We start from the raw sequence: 15,466 nt of genomic DNA on the forward strand, positions 1-15,466 counted from the left end.
AAAAGTCTCAGCTTATGCAGAGCAGAATCTTGCTCATTTCCTCCAAGTTAGGATTCTGTTTGCCTCCTTGTCAGCTGGGATGTGGGTGAAGTTTACAGTGAGGGTGGTACTGGAGATGGATTGCCTTCTGCAACATGCTGAATTCCCATGGATGGTCTGGAAGCCATTTTTGACCTTGGCTGAGTCTGCAAGATCAGGCAAAGCTCAAATCACTTGTCCTGTGTCTCTTACAGTGTCCCCTCCGTGTTGCCTGGCAAGGCATTTGTCCGAGATGAAAGAGTCTCTGAGGCGGAAGAAAAACCGCAGGGCGGTGAAGTTGAAGAGGAGGCAGCTCCGACACAAAGCTCCGGTGTCCCCAGTACAACATCCACGCCCCTGGCCAGAGTGATGTCACCTGTCAAGGTGAGGAACTCTTGTGGAAGCTACTGCCCTCGTGTAGGGCAGCGCAGCAGCCTCATGGGGCTTTGGCGGGTGTAACACGGCACGGTCAGCAATGGCCTGTGGGCAGGGTGTCTGAGTTAGGAATAAACTCGGCCAAATCCCTGCCTGGTGAAAGCCTGACCAATCTGGAGGAAGGTTAAGGGAAGACTTAGGTGGGGCTGGAGGCTGTTGGTAATCTTTTGGGCACAGGTTAATCTTGCTTCTTCTGCTGAATTGGACTATTGCCACTCCTTGGCTGCTTTCCCTGCCCAGTTTGTGCTCTGTGTGTGTGTGATACACAGGTGGGACTGTATTTTTTGGGGGGATCTATGCTACTGTCCCCCCATTGGGCAATTAAAACGTGTTTTTAAGCCGATGACATGCAGGAAGTGACACCTCTGTTGTGCCTTACAAAGCCAAGGATTATTCCAGTCTTTAGCCCACAAGCTGCTGAGCAGCTATAGAAGAGTGTGTGCAAGAAATTTCTTGCCCACCCCTAAGACTTAGGAGCAAAAGGGATGTGCAGCTTGCATGATGGATTTGTGGCTGTCCAGCTGGGACCTTCCAAAGTGGCTTTGAAACAATTGTGTGGCCAGATCCAGGGGAGCAGGGAAGCTCCAGTTGAGGCTCAAACCCACTCTCCAGACAAAAGGGTCTTGGAATGCAAAAGGCATCACCCAGAAACCTGCTGCTGCAGGGCTTGTTGGTCCCGCACAGGTTGTCTGGGGGTTGTGTACAACAACTGCTCATTCCTGTTCCTTTGAGTCTGAGAAATTAATTTCTTTCTCTTTTTCCAATTGGCAGAGAGGCCTATTTGAAATCTTTAGTTTTCCTGATGAGAGTGATGAGGATGATGAGAAAGAGGCACCTCCAAGGAAAAGAGCTCGTGTGGATTCCTAAAGGAAACGGAAACTTTGGAATAAGAACTTTTATGTTGGGGTTGCAGTGCTGTGAGTGTTTAACGTTGAAGTATGGAACCAGCTGCAATCCACCATGCAGATCACTCTTGATGAGATGTTATTATATAATAATAATGTAGGAGAGTTATAAATATGTTAGTTATATAATATAATGTGATATATAGTTAATATAATTCCTAAAAAGTAATATAGTATATTTTATAGCATAAAATAGATATAAAAAGGTTTTATATATATAAATATAATAGTAATATATAATAATTTGTATAAGTTATATCAGTAAGATATATAAGTAAGATATATAAGATATATGTTAGATATATTAGTAAGATATAATGATAATATAATTTAGAGCCATTTTTCCTGGAACAGTTCAATGTGACGCCATTTTTCTGGTTTGGACATTTTTGTAGTTAGTAGTAGTTGTAGCTCTTGTTTGAAAAACAAAAATGGTTGTTAGTTATGATATCTAATATAGTTTGTTCCATAAGATAGAAGTTTATTTTGTATTAATGATTTAGGAATTTATTGATTTAGGATTCTGTAATTTCATGAGATGTGTTATTTCCAAATGTTCTTTTAATAAATTTTTTTCACGAAACCTGACTTGGTGGGATTTTTTCTTCTCTTCTTCTGTTGCAGCCAGCCATGTCCTGCCACGTGCAAAAGGGAACCCCTCTCTTGACATGTTCTATCTTGTGTCATAAAATGCATTGACTGCACTGTGACAGTACAAAATAACGAGCTTTGCAAGTCTTACCCAGTCCTGCCATAGGTTTTTGCCCTTGCAGTTTTGCTAGACTGGAGTGAGAGGGTTTTTTTCCTCAGTGCACTGAGCATTAAAGCAGTCCCAAAGGCCTGGGGAGAGGTGAAGCTCTCTGGGCACCCAGTCCAGTATTTGCCCTCTTGTTCTTTTTCTGTTGTGTTATAATTCTGCAAAAACCCAAAACTTTAGATGTATCATATTTCATCAATAAGGAGTTCAGTGTCAAGATGTTTAGTCACAATGACTAAAAAGAGGGGAATAGAAAGGATTTTTTGAGGCTGGAATTTGTGGTTTGTTGGAATTTCTTATTCTCAGTGAGAAAGATTAATTGTAACAGTAACAATACAACCCATGTACTATAGTACATGAGGAATATATTCTTATTAGATGTGTAAAGCCTTTTCATGGTTTTTCTTTATGATACCCTCCAAAATACTGAGAATATTCAGAGTTGGTATTTTTCACTTCCCCATTCCAGCAGGAGACACATCAGCCCTGCTTGAAATCTGGTTGGAGAGGATCAAGCGGAGAATAAAATAAGGGTTTGACCACTGAATAGAGAGAATATCCTCTGCTCAGGACAAACTGACCTTGGTTTCTAAAATTTTGGTTTTAGTGGTATATTTCTCTGTTGTTGCTACCAGTGTGTTGTTTGTAATGGCACTACGGGGGAGATGGTACTCTTGGTTTCCATTCGAGAACAGTTCCTAACTCTTAATACATTTAAGAACTGGTAAATGGACTCTGAAGAAGCCACTTCCATTCTTTAGTTCACTGATTATGCATTTTACTCTGGTGCATGGAGCAGTCCGTGATGTCCCAGAAGGCAGGAGCACCAGCATAGTGAACGGAACAGACTGAGAAATTACAGTAAACAGGTACTTGGGAATGGAAAGATCAGAAACTGTCTTGCACCTGGGCTGCTGAAGTACCTTTTAAATTTTGACCTCTACCTGCATGAAATACATCTTTGTGCATCATTCTATGTTTCATGTTGTGCCTCCCTCAGAACAAGCGATATGGCCCAGGAATGCTTCTTTCCCTGTGTCTCTGCTCTGGGTTGTGGTGATGTGGATTTAAACAGTGTTTTGAGGCCTGAATGCTGGCAGAGAAAAATGGGTTTGCAAAAGCAACATCTCCCTTGCACTAAGCAGCTCTTCCTTCCCGATCACGCCTGGCACAGAGCAGGGAATGAGCAGGCTGTGCCTCATTGGGAACTGCCTTTTCCAATGCCTGGGTACCTGTGAATGGTTCTAGTGTAAATCCTTCATATTTGTTTACTGTTTTCCAAAGCATGTATGTTCCTCAGGCACTTAATGCCATTGATTTAAAAAACAACAGAGAAATTTAGAAATTTAGATGTCCCACTTGTGACAATCAGTGGGATTCAGGGTGTGCTGGAGTTACCCAGAGTCAGGTTAATGCTCTCCAGAGTAGTGGGACAGGTCTGTGTCATATTTGTGAACCGTGTCTCTCTGAGGATCACGGAAAGGTAAGAAATCATTCACCAATTTATGAGAGCAGCTGCCTGCAGGATACCATCTCTGTGAATGGAGCTGAGCTGATCTTTACAGAACTAGCATTTTAAAAAGTGGGAATTTTTCCTAGCTAATATAATACTTGGTTTCGAAACTGTCCCTTCATAGCTGAGACCCGTAAATTTTAGCCAATCTTTCAAAAGAGTCCTTTCTTTTCTATTGGATGTGGATGTTTTTCACAAAATTGTTTCATCACTTCTTTTTTTTTTTTTTTTTTTCACGCAAATGGAAAGACACATCTCTGTTTCTTTGGAGACAAAATACTCTTCAATTCATATTCTGTGAAGTACTTCTGCACATTCTTTATTAAGAGAGGAGGTAGAAACAGTTTTCTTGATTCTATGAAGTTTGAATTGAGATGAAAATTCACTGCTGAGCATTTTCATAAAATGAAAATTAAAAAATAATATGTCTAGGCTTGTAACATTTTAATTCTTCTCTCTCTCATTACTAACATCTATTTCTCTTTTCTTAAAAAAATGCTTTCAAAGGAGAAAGGAAGCAGAGTATCAGAAATATAAAAGGAAACCTCACAGCCTGAAGTCCAAATGAGATATTCCTCAAAACTGACTTCTGTCCTGATTAATTTTGGTAAAAAAGAATGAACATTTTCCTGTAAAACTTCTCTATCAGAAAGATGCTGGCCAGCAAAAGTATCAAAACTTATGCCTGTGCAGGGCTTCCACTTTTCCAAAGGCCTCCACAAAATTCTCTGCTTTGTTTCCCACAGGACTTATTCCATGCATGTTTCAGATGCATTTTGCCATGGGTAGAAGAAGGTGGGCCACACCCGAAGTGGGGAAAGACTGGGCCTGTTCATTGCCATCTGATTTCTAAAGGTTTTCCTTTGTCCTGGGTCCCTGGCTGGAGGCACCCAGCTCCAGCTGTTACTTTGTTATTGCACCATGACCAAATTATTTTGCGGACCGAGAGATCTGTGACTCTGCTATGGGAAACCCGGGATTGAGCTGGTAAGGAAACCTGGTCTGACTCTGTGAGTGTGGGGTGTGTTGCTGGAAAGATGATTTGGTCCCAGCTCAGGTAGAAGCAAGGTGGCACAAGAGTGTCTGCCAGAGTGGCTCCAGGATGCTCCTAGAGGGCAGTTTCCTAACACTGAAATCCCCATCCTGCTCGCACCACCTTCTTAGCTTCCCTCTTCTGAACTGAGGGCTTGTAGCCCTCAGTTGCAGTGCTCCAGCTGTGGAAGTGTCCCACTACATTTGTGTGATGGCAACTCAGTGACAGTTAGGTTTGGAAGGGACCTGAAAGCTCCTCTGGTCCCAACTCTGCTGCCATGGGCAGGGACACCTTCCACTAAACCACGTTGCTCAGAGCCCCATCCAGCCTGGCCTTGAACACCTCCAGGGATGGGGAACCCACAGCTCCTCTGGGCAATCTGTGTCAGTGTCTCACTACCCTCACAGTCCAGAATTTCTTCCCAATATCTAATAAAAAAAGCTTGAGGTCATTCCCCCTGTTCCTGCCTGCCTTGGAGAAGTCCCTCTCCAGCCCCCTTACAGAGCCCCTGAAGGTACTGGGAGTTCCTGTAGAACTCCTAAAAGGTCAGCAACGAGAAGGAGTCGGTTGGCTGTGGCCGTTGGCTGGCATGAGCCCAGGGATCCAGAATGTTGAGGGATGGACCAATCAGAAGGCTCAGGTCCAGGTGACACCATAAGGCCTTGGAATACCTGTGGCAGTTGGAGGGGCAGAGCAGCGGAGGCCAGCGCAGTGGCAGGTCACTGCAGCGTGTGCTCCTGTCTTGCTTCCCTCCTGTTGCCTTTTTTTGGCATTGGCGTTGTTGGGTGGAAGTCGCCCGGGACCTTCTTGAGTTGGAAGAGGAAGAGCTGAAGAAATGAGTGCAAGTATTCCCTCGATGGAGCTTCCCAGCTGTGAACTCCCCAGACTTGAAGAGATGGCAGACCTGGTGAGTTCTGTTGGCCGCTCACGCGTCGATAAGGAAAAGCTAGCCCTGGCCTTGAAAGAGGAAGGCTATATTCCCAAACTGCTGCAGCTTTTCCAAGTCTGTGAGAATGTAAAGGACACCGAAAGCTTGCATCTTCTATTTCACATTGTGAGAGGAATTTTGTACCTGGATGAAGAAGTTGTGTTTGAGGTGATGTTTTCTGATGATTGCATTCTGGATGTTGCTGGATGCCTTGAATATGATCCGTCTTTGGCTCAACCAGCAAGACATAGGGAGTTCTTGATGAAAACAGCCAAGCGTCAGGAAGTTCTTCCTATAAGAGAGTGTGAAATCAGGCACAAAGTCCGCCAGACGTCGAGCACAGACTATATTCGTTCCATCATCTCACGGAATTCACCTGGTTTTGAAGAGAGTTTTCTTTCTACCCTCACTGCATTCATCAGACGCAGCGAAGAGGAGATTTTAAAAGTGTTGCAGGTAAGTGGGTTTCAGTGTGGCCTAGGTGGGATCTGTATAGATCCTTCTGGCTGCAGTTTGGAAATGGGTTACAGTTGGTGAACACTGTCTAAGTTAATCCCTTTCATTTGCACAATGTTTGAATGCTTCCCTTTCTTTCTATTGCCTTGGATTCTGTACTTTCAAAAAGGTAGATTTCAAGTGAGTATCTTAACCCTTTTTAATGGATTGTAAAGTGTTTCAAGTCTTTCTCTGTGAGTGCCAAGAAACATACACCTTTGGAACTGGTTTTGTCTAGGTATTTTGGGAACAAGCAACATTTGTATACTTTATCAGGGGCATTTGTTACACTGTTTTCCGTGTGAAGGGGTGCAAAGAAATGGATGAGCAGAGAGGGCAGAAAGCACCCAAACACTTGAGAGGTGCTGATGTTCCCCCTCGTTTGCTTGGAGTCTGAAGCAACAGGGTAACCCAAATGCTTTACAAGAAGTAAAATCCATTGCTATATATCCTTAAGGAAGCCTTGGCAGTAGAGGATGTGAATCTGAGAAGCAAAGCATAGTCCCCCAACTTTCCTATGTTGTCAAAGCAGAGCTCCTGTAAGTGGGAGAGCTGGTTTTATTGTGAATAAGGTTAAGGAGGATGTGGCTGCAGCCAACTCGTAACCTGTTCATCTCCTCCCCCTTACAGAGGTGGACTGAAAAGATGCCTTGCAGTGCTGCAGATCCCAAAGAGGGAAACTGATCCCTGGGGGATGTTCCCAGTGTAGTGTGAACAGAGTGGTTGCAGCAAGGTCAATATTGTCTGTTGGTGAGAAGAGCTGCAAAGCCCTGGAGTGAAATGGCACAGAAGGAAAGGAAGTGCCACTCTCTGTAGAGACGAACTCAGGGGTCAGTTTTAGGATTGTCTCGTGTGCTCAGGTTCACCTGTGGCTCTGATCTCCCAGAGCTGCTTGTGCTGCACACGGGGAGTGCTGAAACAGTACACTGGAAATGATCCTGCTGGATGAGTACTCTGGCATTTGCCTTCTAGGGGATAAAAGTAATGGAGTTATTTATGAAAAGCGTTTGACTTTGTTCAGTGGAGGATTGTAGACAAGATTTCTGTTGATTCTCCAGAGGCACTGTGTAAGTTGTGTTCTTTTTGTGTGTTCTGCAGAAAGATGAGATATTTTTCTCTGGAATTTTTGCAAAATTGAATGATGAAGCTACAGCTGATGAGGAACTACGTGAATTGGTAAGCCGGTAGTCTCGGTGTTTCCTTGAATGCTTTAAATGAGAGAGATGAAACACAAATAGTGAAACTGTTCTGCTAGTTCTTCAGACTTGTGGGTGTTTCTGGAGAATCAGCCTGGACACCCTCCCTCGAACACAAACTGGAACTGTGTCCTCCTTTCCAAGACTTTTCTGACTCAAAGAAACCTGACCTTATTTTTTTATTTGTGCACTAGGTGAAGTTTTTCCGGGAATTCTTTGCCTTTTCTTTTGCGTTACCTGAGAATAGACGTGAATTTCTCAGCACTTTGTCAAAGTTTAAAATTCTTCCAACTCTCAAAAGGTTAATGGTAAGTGAAAACTCACAGCTGATTTTATTAAAACTAGAAAAGCTCTCAGCCATTTCACCAGAGTTTTGAAACTTCTTCTTGTAAGTCTGATTGGAGAGACTTTTGTCTGCTGAGAGTGGAAGTTCCTTGTAATGTTCTGCCTCCAAAAGCTGCCCACAGTTCCACTCTGGAGCAGCCTTTGGTTGATTGCTCTTCCTGTTTTTACTCTACATGATGGAGAAGTCTGTGGGCAGTGCAGTCCTTGTGACAAGGTGGTGTGAGCCTTGAGGGAGACTCTTCTTGTTGTGGCAGCTTGATTGTTTTTTTGTCAGACACAATGCTGTCTGAATTCCTGTGGCTTGTAAATGAGCACAGAAATTGTTGTAAACCTTGATTTGTACAGCTGGTCCTTTTGTACCAAGTGAATAAATTGTGGATAAGAGGTAGGGAAGATCAGTGTCTGAGATCTTGTAGTAAGTAGGGCGATGTGAATGTTTGTGGCCTAAAGTTGGGCTCTCAAGTTCCCAGAAAGCCTTGTGTCCTTTCTGAAGGAGGGAAAGAGTGGCAAAAGTCTGGTTGCTTGTTTTTTTTCTGTAAGTATTTTACTGTTTCTCCTCTTAGAAACTTTGGTAACGAAACATTGTCCAGACTTCTAAGTGCCTCTTCTTTGCAGTTTCACTTGATCCTGTAAATAGCCAACTTGATACACTCTAATGAATTAATCTCATTGTTTTAGGGAATGAATGATCTGCAAGTTAGATCCGGTGCTACAGATATATTGTCTTATATAGGATACTTTCATCCATTCAAGGTCCACGGCTTTATACTGAAAGAGGCCCGTCAGATTGACAATGTAAGTAAAAGTGGTTTGGAGATTGTAAACATACTAGTTTTAGGGCAAAGGGGGAAATAATGAGGCAAAGTTTCAATTATCTGTTCATTTAATTTTTTATTTAAAAAAAAATTGCAGAATTTGGGGAGCTCATTCCGTTCCTGCTAGTACTTATTTTGCGTTTTCTTGCTTAGTTGTTTGTTTTTTGCAGAACAACCCGCTCCTCACTGTGATCATTGAGCAGCTGATCAACAATTCCGACCCTGGACTTGGAGGAGATAGTCAGCTAAAGAAGATTTTGTATATTCTGATTGATCCAGAGAATATGCGGCATCGTATTAGTGTAAGTGAACATGAAGGGCCAAATACACATCACTGTCTCAGCAAAGCTAAAAGCCTGAGGGTCTCTATTGCTATTATGAGGGGCAGAGGGTCAACAATTTCAGGGTTTTTTTATTGTTTGGAGTGTGATCTGATAGTGAGTTTAAATAAGCACAACAGAAGTGAATTTGGCTAATGAAAGGTGTGTGTCTGGGGCACTGTGCAGGCACTAAGCCAAGCAGTCCCCTGTGGCAGTGCCAGAGCACTGTGTGACTGTAGCTCCCTCGAGCTGGATGACAAACTCTGAGGGAGTCCAGTCGAGTCTGTGTGAAACCAAATCAATGTTTTCATAGATTGTAATGTCCCAGAATAGCAGTCAAAAGGTTTGCAGGTTGTTGTGGCAAAAGGAACTGCATGTCAGAGTGGGTTAAGGTCACTTTGTCAAGCCCTTTGAGTCACTGAGGAGTTTCTGCACTTGATGCATTTCTAGTTGCATCCATGCTGGGGAGCCTTTTGGTGATAGCTACGTTGGTTGGACGTCTCACAGATTTTGCTCCAAATAAATAAGTCAGTCTTGCTTGAGTGAAGACAGTGCTGCAGGTCTAAATAAAAGATGCAGACAGAACTGAGGGAGTCAGTAAAACTCTTCCTGGGCTATTTCTTCTGTTCCTATTCTTTCATATTTAAATGACTGTATGTGATTGACAGAGTTTAATGCAGTTACTATTGTTTTAGAATTTAGAATTATTTCAGTATCTCGATTTCTTCTACGACCGTTGCATTCAAGTTCTTACTGCACCACTTCTGGCTGATACATCAGAAAATTCCTATGACAAAGGTAATGACAATTTTAAGTTTTCTCCCTTGCAGCTGTGAATGCTTGTGTAGCTTGATGATGTGCTTTGCACAGATGCACTTTCTTGATCGCTATTGTGGGTCATGTAGGAGTTTTTCTAGTCTGATTTTAAAGAATATTGGCTGTAATGGGAAAAAAGCCACAGTTGTGTTGGTTGTTTTTTTTGACCCTACACGCTGCTTTCTATAGCAATCCAGTAAATCAAAAATCCACTAAAAATGCATCGGAAACTTTAATAACAAGTGAGCTCACTGTGTATGACAGAGCACTATTTCTTTCTTTGGTATAACTGAATATTTTCCCTTTTTCCTGTAGATTATCAAAGAGCAGAAACACTTGCTTTAGTTCTGGACGTGCTAACTTTTTGTATGCAACGGCACAGATATCACATGAAGAGGTATGTTACAAGTGAAGATCTGCTAAGAAGAGTCCTGCTATTGTTGAAATCCAAGCACAGATTTCTGGCCTTGGGTGAGTATGGAGCTGTTGTGGTTTCCTTCTTGAGGGCTTTGTGTGTCCTCTGTGCAAGGTGCACCAGTATCAGTGTCTACACCTGAGCTCAGAATTCCTGTTGATTTCCTGTCTTTTCCTGGCTACCATTAAGTAATTTGGAAAGCAAGGTAGCAGCTGTCCATGAGTGTAGACTACTGCAGTTTGTGGTGGGAGGAGGATTGTGGTCTCTTTTGAAGTCCTCAGGGACCCTTTCAAGTCTTCCTGACAGTGAGGATCCTTTGTGATCAGGTGTCTTTCCTTATTTCCATGGAAGTCTTGTCCTTCTTTCAGAAGGTCCTGAATCTGGTGCTCCTTGTGGAGAGGGAATGAAATTGTGTGAAGCAGGATAATTAAAGACTTGGGCCTGGTTCTGGGAGGGAAGCAGAGAAGAGCAGAGGAGGGAGTGAACATTTGAACTTCACACATGCTGAAGTGAATGGACTTGAAAAAGAGAGCAGTGGTCCCTCATGATCTTCAAATACCCAGCAAAGTCCAAGAAGGATAGAAAAGAGACCTGTCAGCAAATGCTGGGTCCGCACTTGTCCCCAGGTGCTTCTTAATGCTCTTGCTTAGGGTGTGCATCTTCCTCTTAGGATAACACCAGGATTTTGAGTTCTTCCCCAAGAAGTAGATTGGAGCCTTGGCATGGAGTTATTAACTGCTTGAATGTGTCTTTTCACACAGCTGCTCTTCGCTTTATGAGGAGGATGATTGCCTTGAAAAACGATGTTTACAACCGTTACATCATCCAGAATAACCTCTTTGAGCCGGTTGTAAATGCTCTGCTGGACAATGGGGATAGGTCCAACTTGTTCAACTCTGCCTTGCTGGAGCTGTTTGAATTCATCCTGATGGTAAGTTCAGCAGCAGCCTCAGCACTGACACAGCCTTGGCCTCTCAGTGTTGAGAGGCAAAAGGCAGCTCTCCCAGATAGGAAACCTCCTGGTTTGCTGGAAGTAGAACTGGGACACTGCTGAGTCTCTTCTCTGTTTCTAAGGGAAGTTCAATAATTCTTTCTAGATCTCAGCTTTTTTATTAAGGATAAATCTGATTGTTTCCCATTTGTTCTTGAGAAGGATGTTTTGACTCTGGAGAAGGGCTTAGTTACTTTCCAAACGAAGCTCAAAAACTTTCTCATCTTCTGAATGTGAACATAGGAGAGAGACTACAACCCTGTTTTGTTCTTCTGCAGGAAGACATCCAGTCCCTTATTAAACATCTAGTTGAGAACTTCTCTGCTAAACTGGACTCTATCCGATATGTTAGCACATTCCAGAGACTGAAGGCAAAATACAAGCAAGAAAAGAGCTGTCATAGCCAGACACTGAATAGGTATGGCCCAAATTCTCTCTTCTGAGACTGCCAGTGACTGCCATTGCACAAGACTGCTGGTTGTTTGGGTTTTTTTCCAGAAGGGCAGGAGTAGAAGGTGGTTGGGATTGGGGTGTATTTCATTCTTACTGGAAACCCTCTTGGATTACACCAAACCCTCATCTGCCTTTTCTTGTGACCTCATGTACTAGAGCTGCTATGGGTCACTAGATTAACAGCTCCTTTCAGAAAACTCCATTCATAAAATTCCCTCAAAAGCTGTGGAAGCCATTTGTGACCTTGGCTGAGTGTGAAACATCAGACAAAGCTCAAATCACTTGTCGTGTGTCTCTTGCAGTGTCCCCTCCGTGTTGCCTGGCAAGGCATTTGTCAGAGATGAAAGAGTCTCTGAGGTGGAAGAAGAACCAATGGACAGTAAAGTTGAAGAGGAGGCAGCTCCAACACAAAGCTCTGATGTCTCCAGTACAACATCCATGCCCCTGACCAGAGTGATGCCACCTGTCAAGGTGAGGAACTCTTGTGGAAGCTGCTGCCCTCGTGTAGGGCAGCGCAGCAGCCTCATGGGGCTTTGGCGGGTATAACATGGCACGGTCAGCAATGGCCTGTGGGCAGGGTGTCTGAGTTAGGGATAAACTCGGCCAAATCCCTGCCTGGTGAAACCCTGACCAATCTGGGGGAAGGTTAAAGGAAGGCTTAGGTGGGTCTGGAGGCTGTTGGTAATCTGTTGGGCACAGGTTAATCTTGCCTCTTCTGCAGAACTGCACTTTGGATCTGTGCATTTGCAGCTGGGAATTTACAAAGTGATTTTGAAACAATTCTGTGGTCAGATCAGATGAGCAAGGAAGCTCCAGTTGAGGTTCAAAAGCACTCTCCAGACAAAAGGGTCTTAGAATGCAAAAGGCATAGTTAAGAAACTTTCTACTGGCAGGTTTATGTGTCTTGCACAGGTTGGCTGGGGGTTGTGTATTACAGTTGTTCATTTGTTTATTTTTTTTTAATGTGAGAAATTTCTTTTTTTCTTTTTTTCCCAACCGCCAGAAAGGTCTGTTTGAAAAATTTAGTTTTCCGGATGATGATGATGAAGAGGAGAGGGCACGTCCAAGGAAAAGAGCTCGTGTGGATTCCTAAATTAAACTGAAACTTTGAAATAAAGACTTTTGTGATGGGTTTGCAATGCTGTGACTGCTTAATGTTAAAATATGGAACCAGCTTCAATCCACCATGTAGATCACTCTTGATGATATGTTGTTATATAATAATAATGGCATATTGTAGTAGTACATGATAGTAATATAAGTAATATATAGTTAATATGCTTAATATACATTTATATTTTTAAAATATTTAATGATTTTAATTAATAGAAAGTAATATAGTAGTAATATATAATATATTAATATAAAATAATACAGTAGTAATATATATAATATATAATAATATATATAAAAGTAATGTATGAGTAATATATATGAGTATAATAAGTGTTAGGTCCATTTCTCCTGGAGCAGTTTAATATGAAACCCTTTCTCTGGACATTTTTGTACTTAGTTTTAATTGTAGCTCTTGTTTGAAAAATAAATGTTAGGTCCATTTCTCCTGGAACAGTTTGAAACTATTTCCCTGGACATTTTTGTAGTTAGTTTTATTGTAACTCTTGTTTGAAATAAAAGTGTTAGGTCCGTTTCTCCTGGAACAGTTTAATATGAAACCATTTCTCTGGACATTTTTGCAGTTAGTTTTAGTTGTAGCTCTTGTTTGAAAAAAAAAAAAAGTGTTGTCTGTGTAGATATGTAATACAGCTTGTTCCATTAAATAGAAGTTTATATTGTATTAAAGACTTAGGAATTAATTTATTTAGGACTTTGTAATTTCGTAAGATGCGTGATTTCCAAATGCTCTCTTAGTAAAAATTTTTCATGAATCCTACCTGGGTGGGATTGTTTCTTCTCTTGTGAGTGACTGTTGCAGTCAGCGATGTCCTGCCATGTGCAAAAGGTAATCGCTCTCCTGGCTTTGTTTTCAATCTGTCCAGGCCAAACCAGTGAAGGGTTTTAATAGAATTCTAATCCTTTGAAAGTGAATTGCTGGTGACTTCTCCAACCTGGTAGTTGAAGCAACTATTTTTGCTTGAAGTGGCATTATTTTAACAGATCTCAGTGCCTGTTTCTGTTCTAGAGGTTCTCAAGTGTCTGAGGCCAGTGGTTGAGCAAATCTGTGCACTGCAGGGATGTTTAATGGCCTCACTACTGAACATGTTCCAGCAAAATCCATGAGTTTCCAGCATTCTGGAAAGTCAGTGTTAGTAGTGAATTCCTATGTAATTCAAAATATCCATATATAAAGCATGGAGTAAGCATAAGAGGAGAAAACAAATTCCCTTTACTTATTGATGATATGATTTATTCTCAAAACATCCTCCTGCTCTTGAGGTCTGCAGTGAGCTTCTTAAAACCACTGCTTCCATATGACTTCTTCCTTGCTTTTGGACAAGGAAGATGCCCTGAAGCAGGGACTAACAGCCAGTTGGAGCTCTTCCAGCAGTGCACTGTTCTGTCTTGTGCTTCCAATCCTCTCCCTGCCTTGGTTTCTCCATGGTAGGCAACTGGGTAGGTGATGGCAGTACCCATCCTCCTTCCGAGTGCATTGTCTTTCTAAAAGGTATCAGCATCGTGTGGCTTCTGTTCCAGTGGCTGAGGGATACAAAGGAAGGATTTCATCATTTGAAATAGGCACAGAACTCCCAAAAGGGAACAAAAGAACAGAGCAAATTTGTCACCTCTGCAAAACAAGACTTTGCAAAACAAAAAAGTTTTCCCTGTTCAGTTGCTGGGGGGTGGGGAGGGGGAGAAAAACACCCCCGAGATTGATGGGAGCCTGAACAGTAGCTCACAGGTTAGGAGTAAAGAGGCATTTTAGCCATTCACTGGTTATGTTGTGGTTTCTAGAGATGTAGCACTTATTCTTATTAAGCTGCAGCAATCCCTAGTAATGGGAAACTTCATCTTGCATCAGGAAAATGGGATTTTCCAAAAACACTCGGCTTCTAAACTGCTTCTGTTGAAATTTTGTTAGTGCCATGTGCTTTAGAAAATTTACTTGAAGGTTTTATGCTTTGGTTATCTTGTCTGGGTATGAAATGAGAAAAGAAAATAATAAGGAATGGGCTGCATTGCCAACTCAAATCACTTCAGCAGAAATCTTTAGTATATTTGTCAGAACACTTTCTTCAGCAACCTGTAACAGAAACTCCTTTTTTATTTAGAGAGGTCAGAAGAAACTTTTGGCTCCCAAACCTTATGACTCAGGGGGAAATTTAATTATTATTTCTAGAATAGTTTGTTATACAATTGTTTTAATTGCTCATTCTTATGGGTTCTGTGAGGAGCTGCCCTCTTGACTTCTCAGAGCTGATAACTACTGTGTTTGGAGAGAGGCGACGAAGTCAGATAAAGAAACTGTTGCTGCATGGTGAGGATTGAAGTGTGAAAGGATCAACATTTCTCTGAACAAGACTTTATGTGCATTCCTAGCACTGGTTGCATTTTTTGTCTCTGGAAAGCAGTGAACATCTGGATGGTTTTACCTCTAGAAGTTCTATGTATGGGTGGACATAGAAGTTTGTATTTGTGCACGTGGAGGTTTATTCGAGACTATTCCATATCTTCCAGCTAGCTGTGGGATCAGAGGAGCTAGTTTTGGATGAATCTCGTGTGTATGTGCCTGACACTCTGCCACAAGCAGTGAATGCTGACCAGGGCAGGCAGCTTGCAGCCTGCTCACCACATAGAGCTAATTATTCTCTAGAGCCATCTCTCTGCTGACAGCTCATATTCAACCTTTAGGAAATACTAAATCATGGACCTGTATTTATGAGGGAAAAAAATGCAGCTTCATCCTCTGAATCTGTTGCATCAGGTAATTCTTTGCTATTTTCCCCTCAGGATTTTGTTGCAGACACTGTATTTCTGGCTTTGTACTTTGCTATCCAGAGAATTAATACACATCTTAAAGCAACTGTGGTGTTCTCTCTCTCTGTCTTTCCCTCTCTATTTCTCTCTGTCTCTCT

At 42.2% G+C, this 15,466-nt stretch overlaps 3 protein-coding genes across 3 annotated transcripts in view; 2 read left to right on the forward strand and 1 right to left on the reverse strand.

The window, feature by feature from the left end:
- The window catches only part of LOC126639780 (serine/threonine-protein phosphatase 4 regulatory subunit 3-like), a 10,793-nt gene extending 9,331 nt beyond the window's left edge, over positions 1–1,462 (forward strand). Inside the window, exon 11 of the mRNA XM_050314969.1 lies at positions 1,225–1,462. Coding sequence (XP_050170926.1) covers positions 1,225–1,320 — 96 coding nt within the window. The 3' untranslated portion in view covers positions 1,321–1,462. The remainder of the gene's footprint in view (positions 1–1,224) is intronic.
- Positions 1–15,466, reverse strand: part of MACROD2 (mono-ADP ribosylhydrolase 2) — a 1,470,694-nt gene that overhangs the window by 130,282 nt on the left and 1,324,946 nt on the right. The gene's annotated exons all lie outside the window — the stretch shown is intronic.
- Positions 5,347–12,528, forward strand: LOC126639784 (serine/threonine-protein phosphatase 4 regulatory subunit 3-like). The gene is made up of 11 exons (XM_050314979.1): positions 5,347–6,045; positions 7,183–7,260; positions 7,475–7,588; positions 8,304–8,420; positions 8,611–8,742; positions 9,456–9,558; positions 9,892–10,047; positions 10,753–10,922; positions 11,261–11,400; positions 11,738–11,906; positions 12,439–12,528. Exons 1-11 carry the CDS (start codon positions 5,497–5,499, stop codon positions 12,526–12,528), a joined length of 1,818 nt encoding a protein of 605 aa, XP_050170936.1. The 5' UTR covers positions 5,347–5,496.

The sequence above is a fragment of the Myiozetetes cayanensis genome, unplaced genomic scaffold (genome assembly GCF_022539395.1).
Source record: "Myiozetetes cayanensis isolate MyiCay16 unplaced genomic scaffold, myiCay2020 scf2-11, whole genome shotgun sequence".
Lineage (NCBI taxonomy): Eukaryota > Metazoa > Chordata > Aves > Passeriformes > Tyrannidae > Myiozetetes > Myiozetetes cayanensis.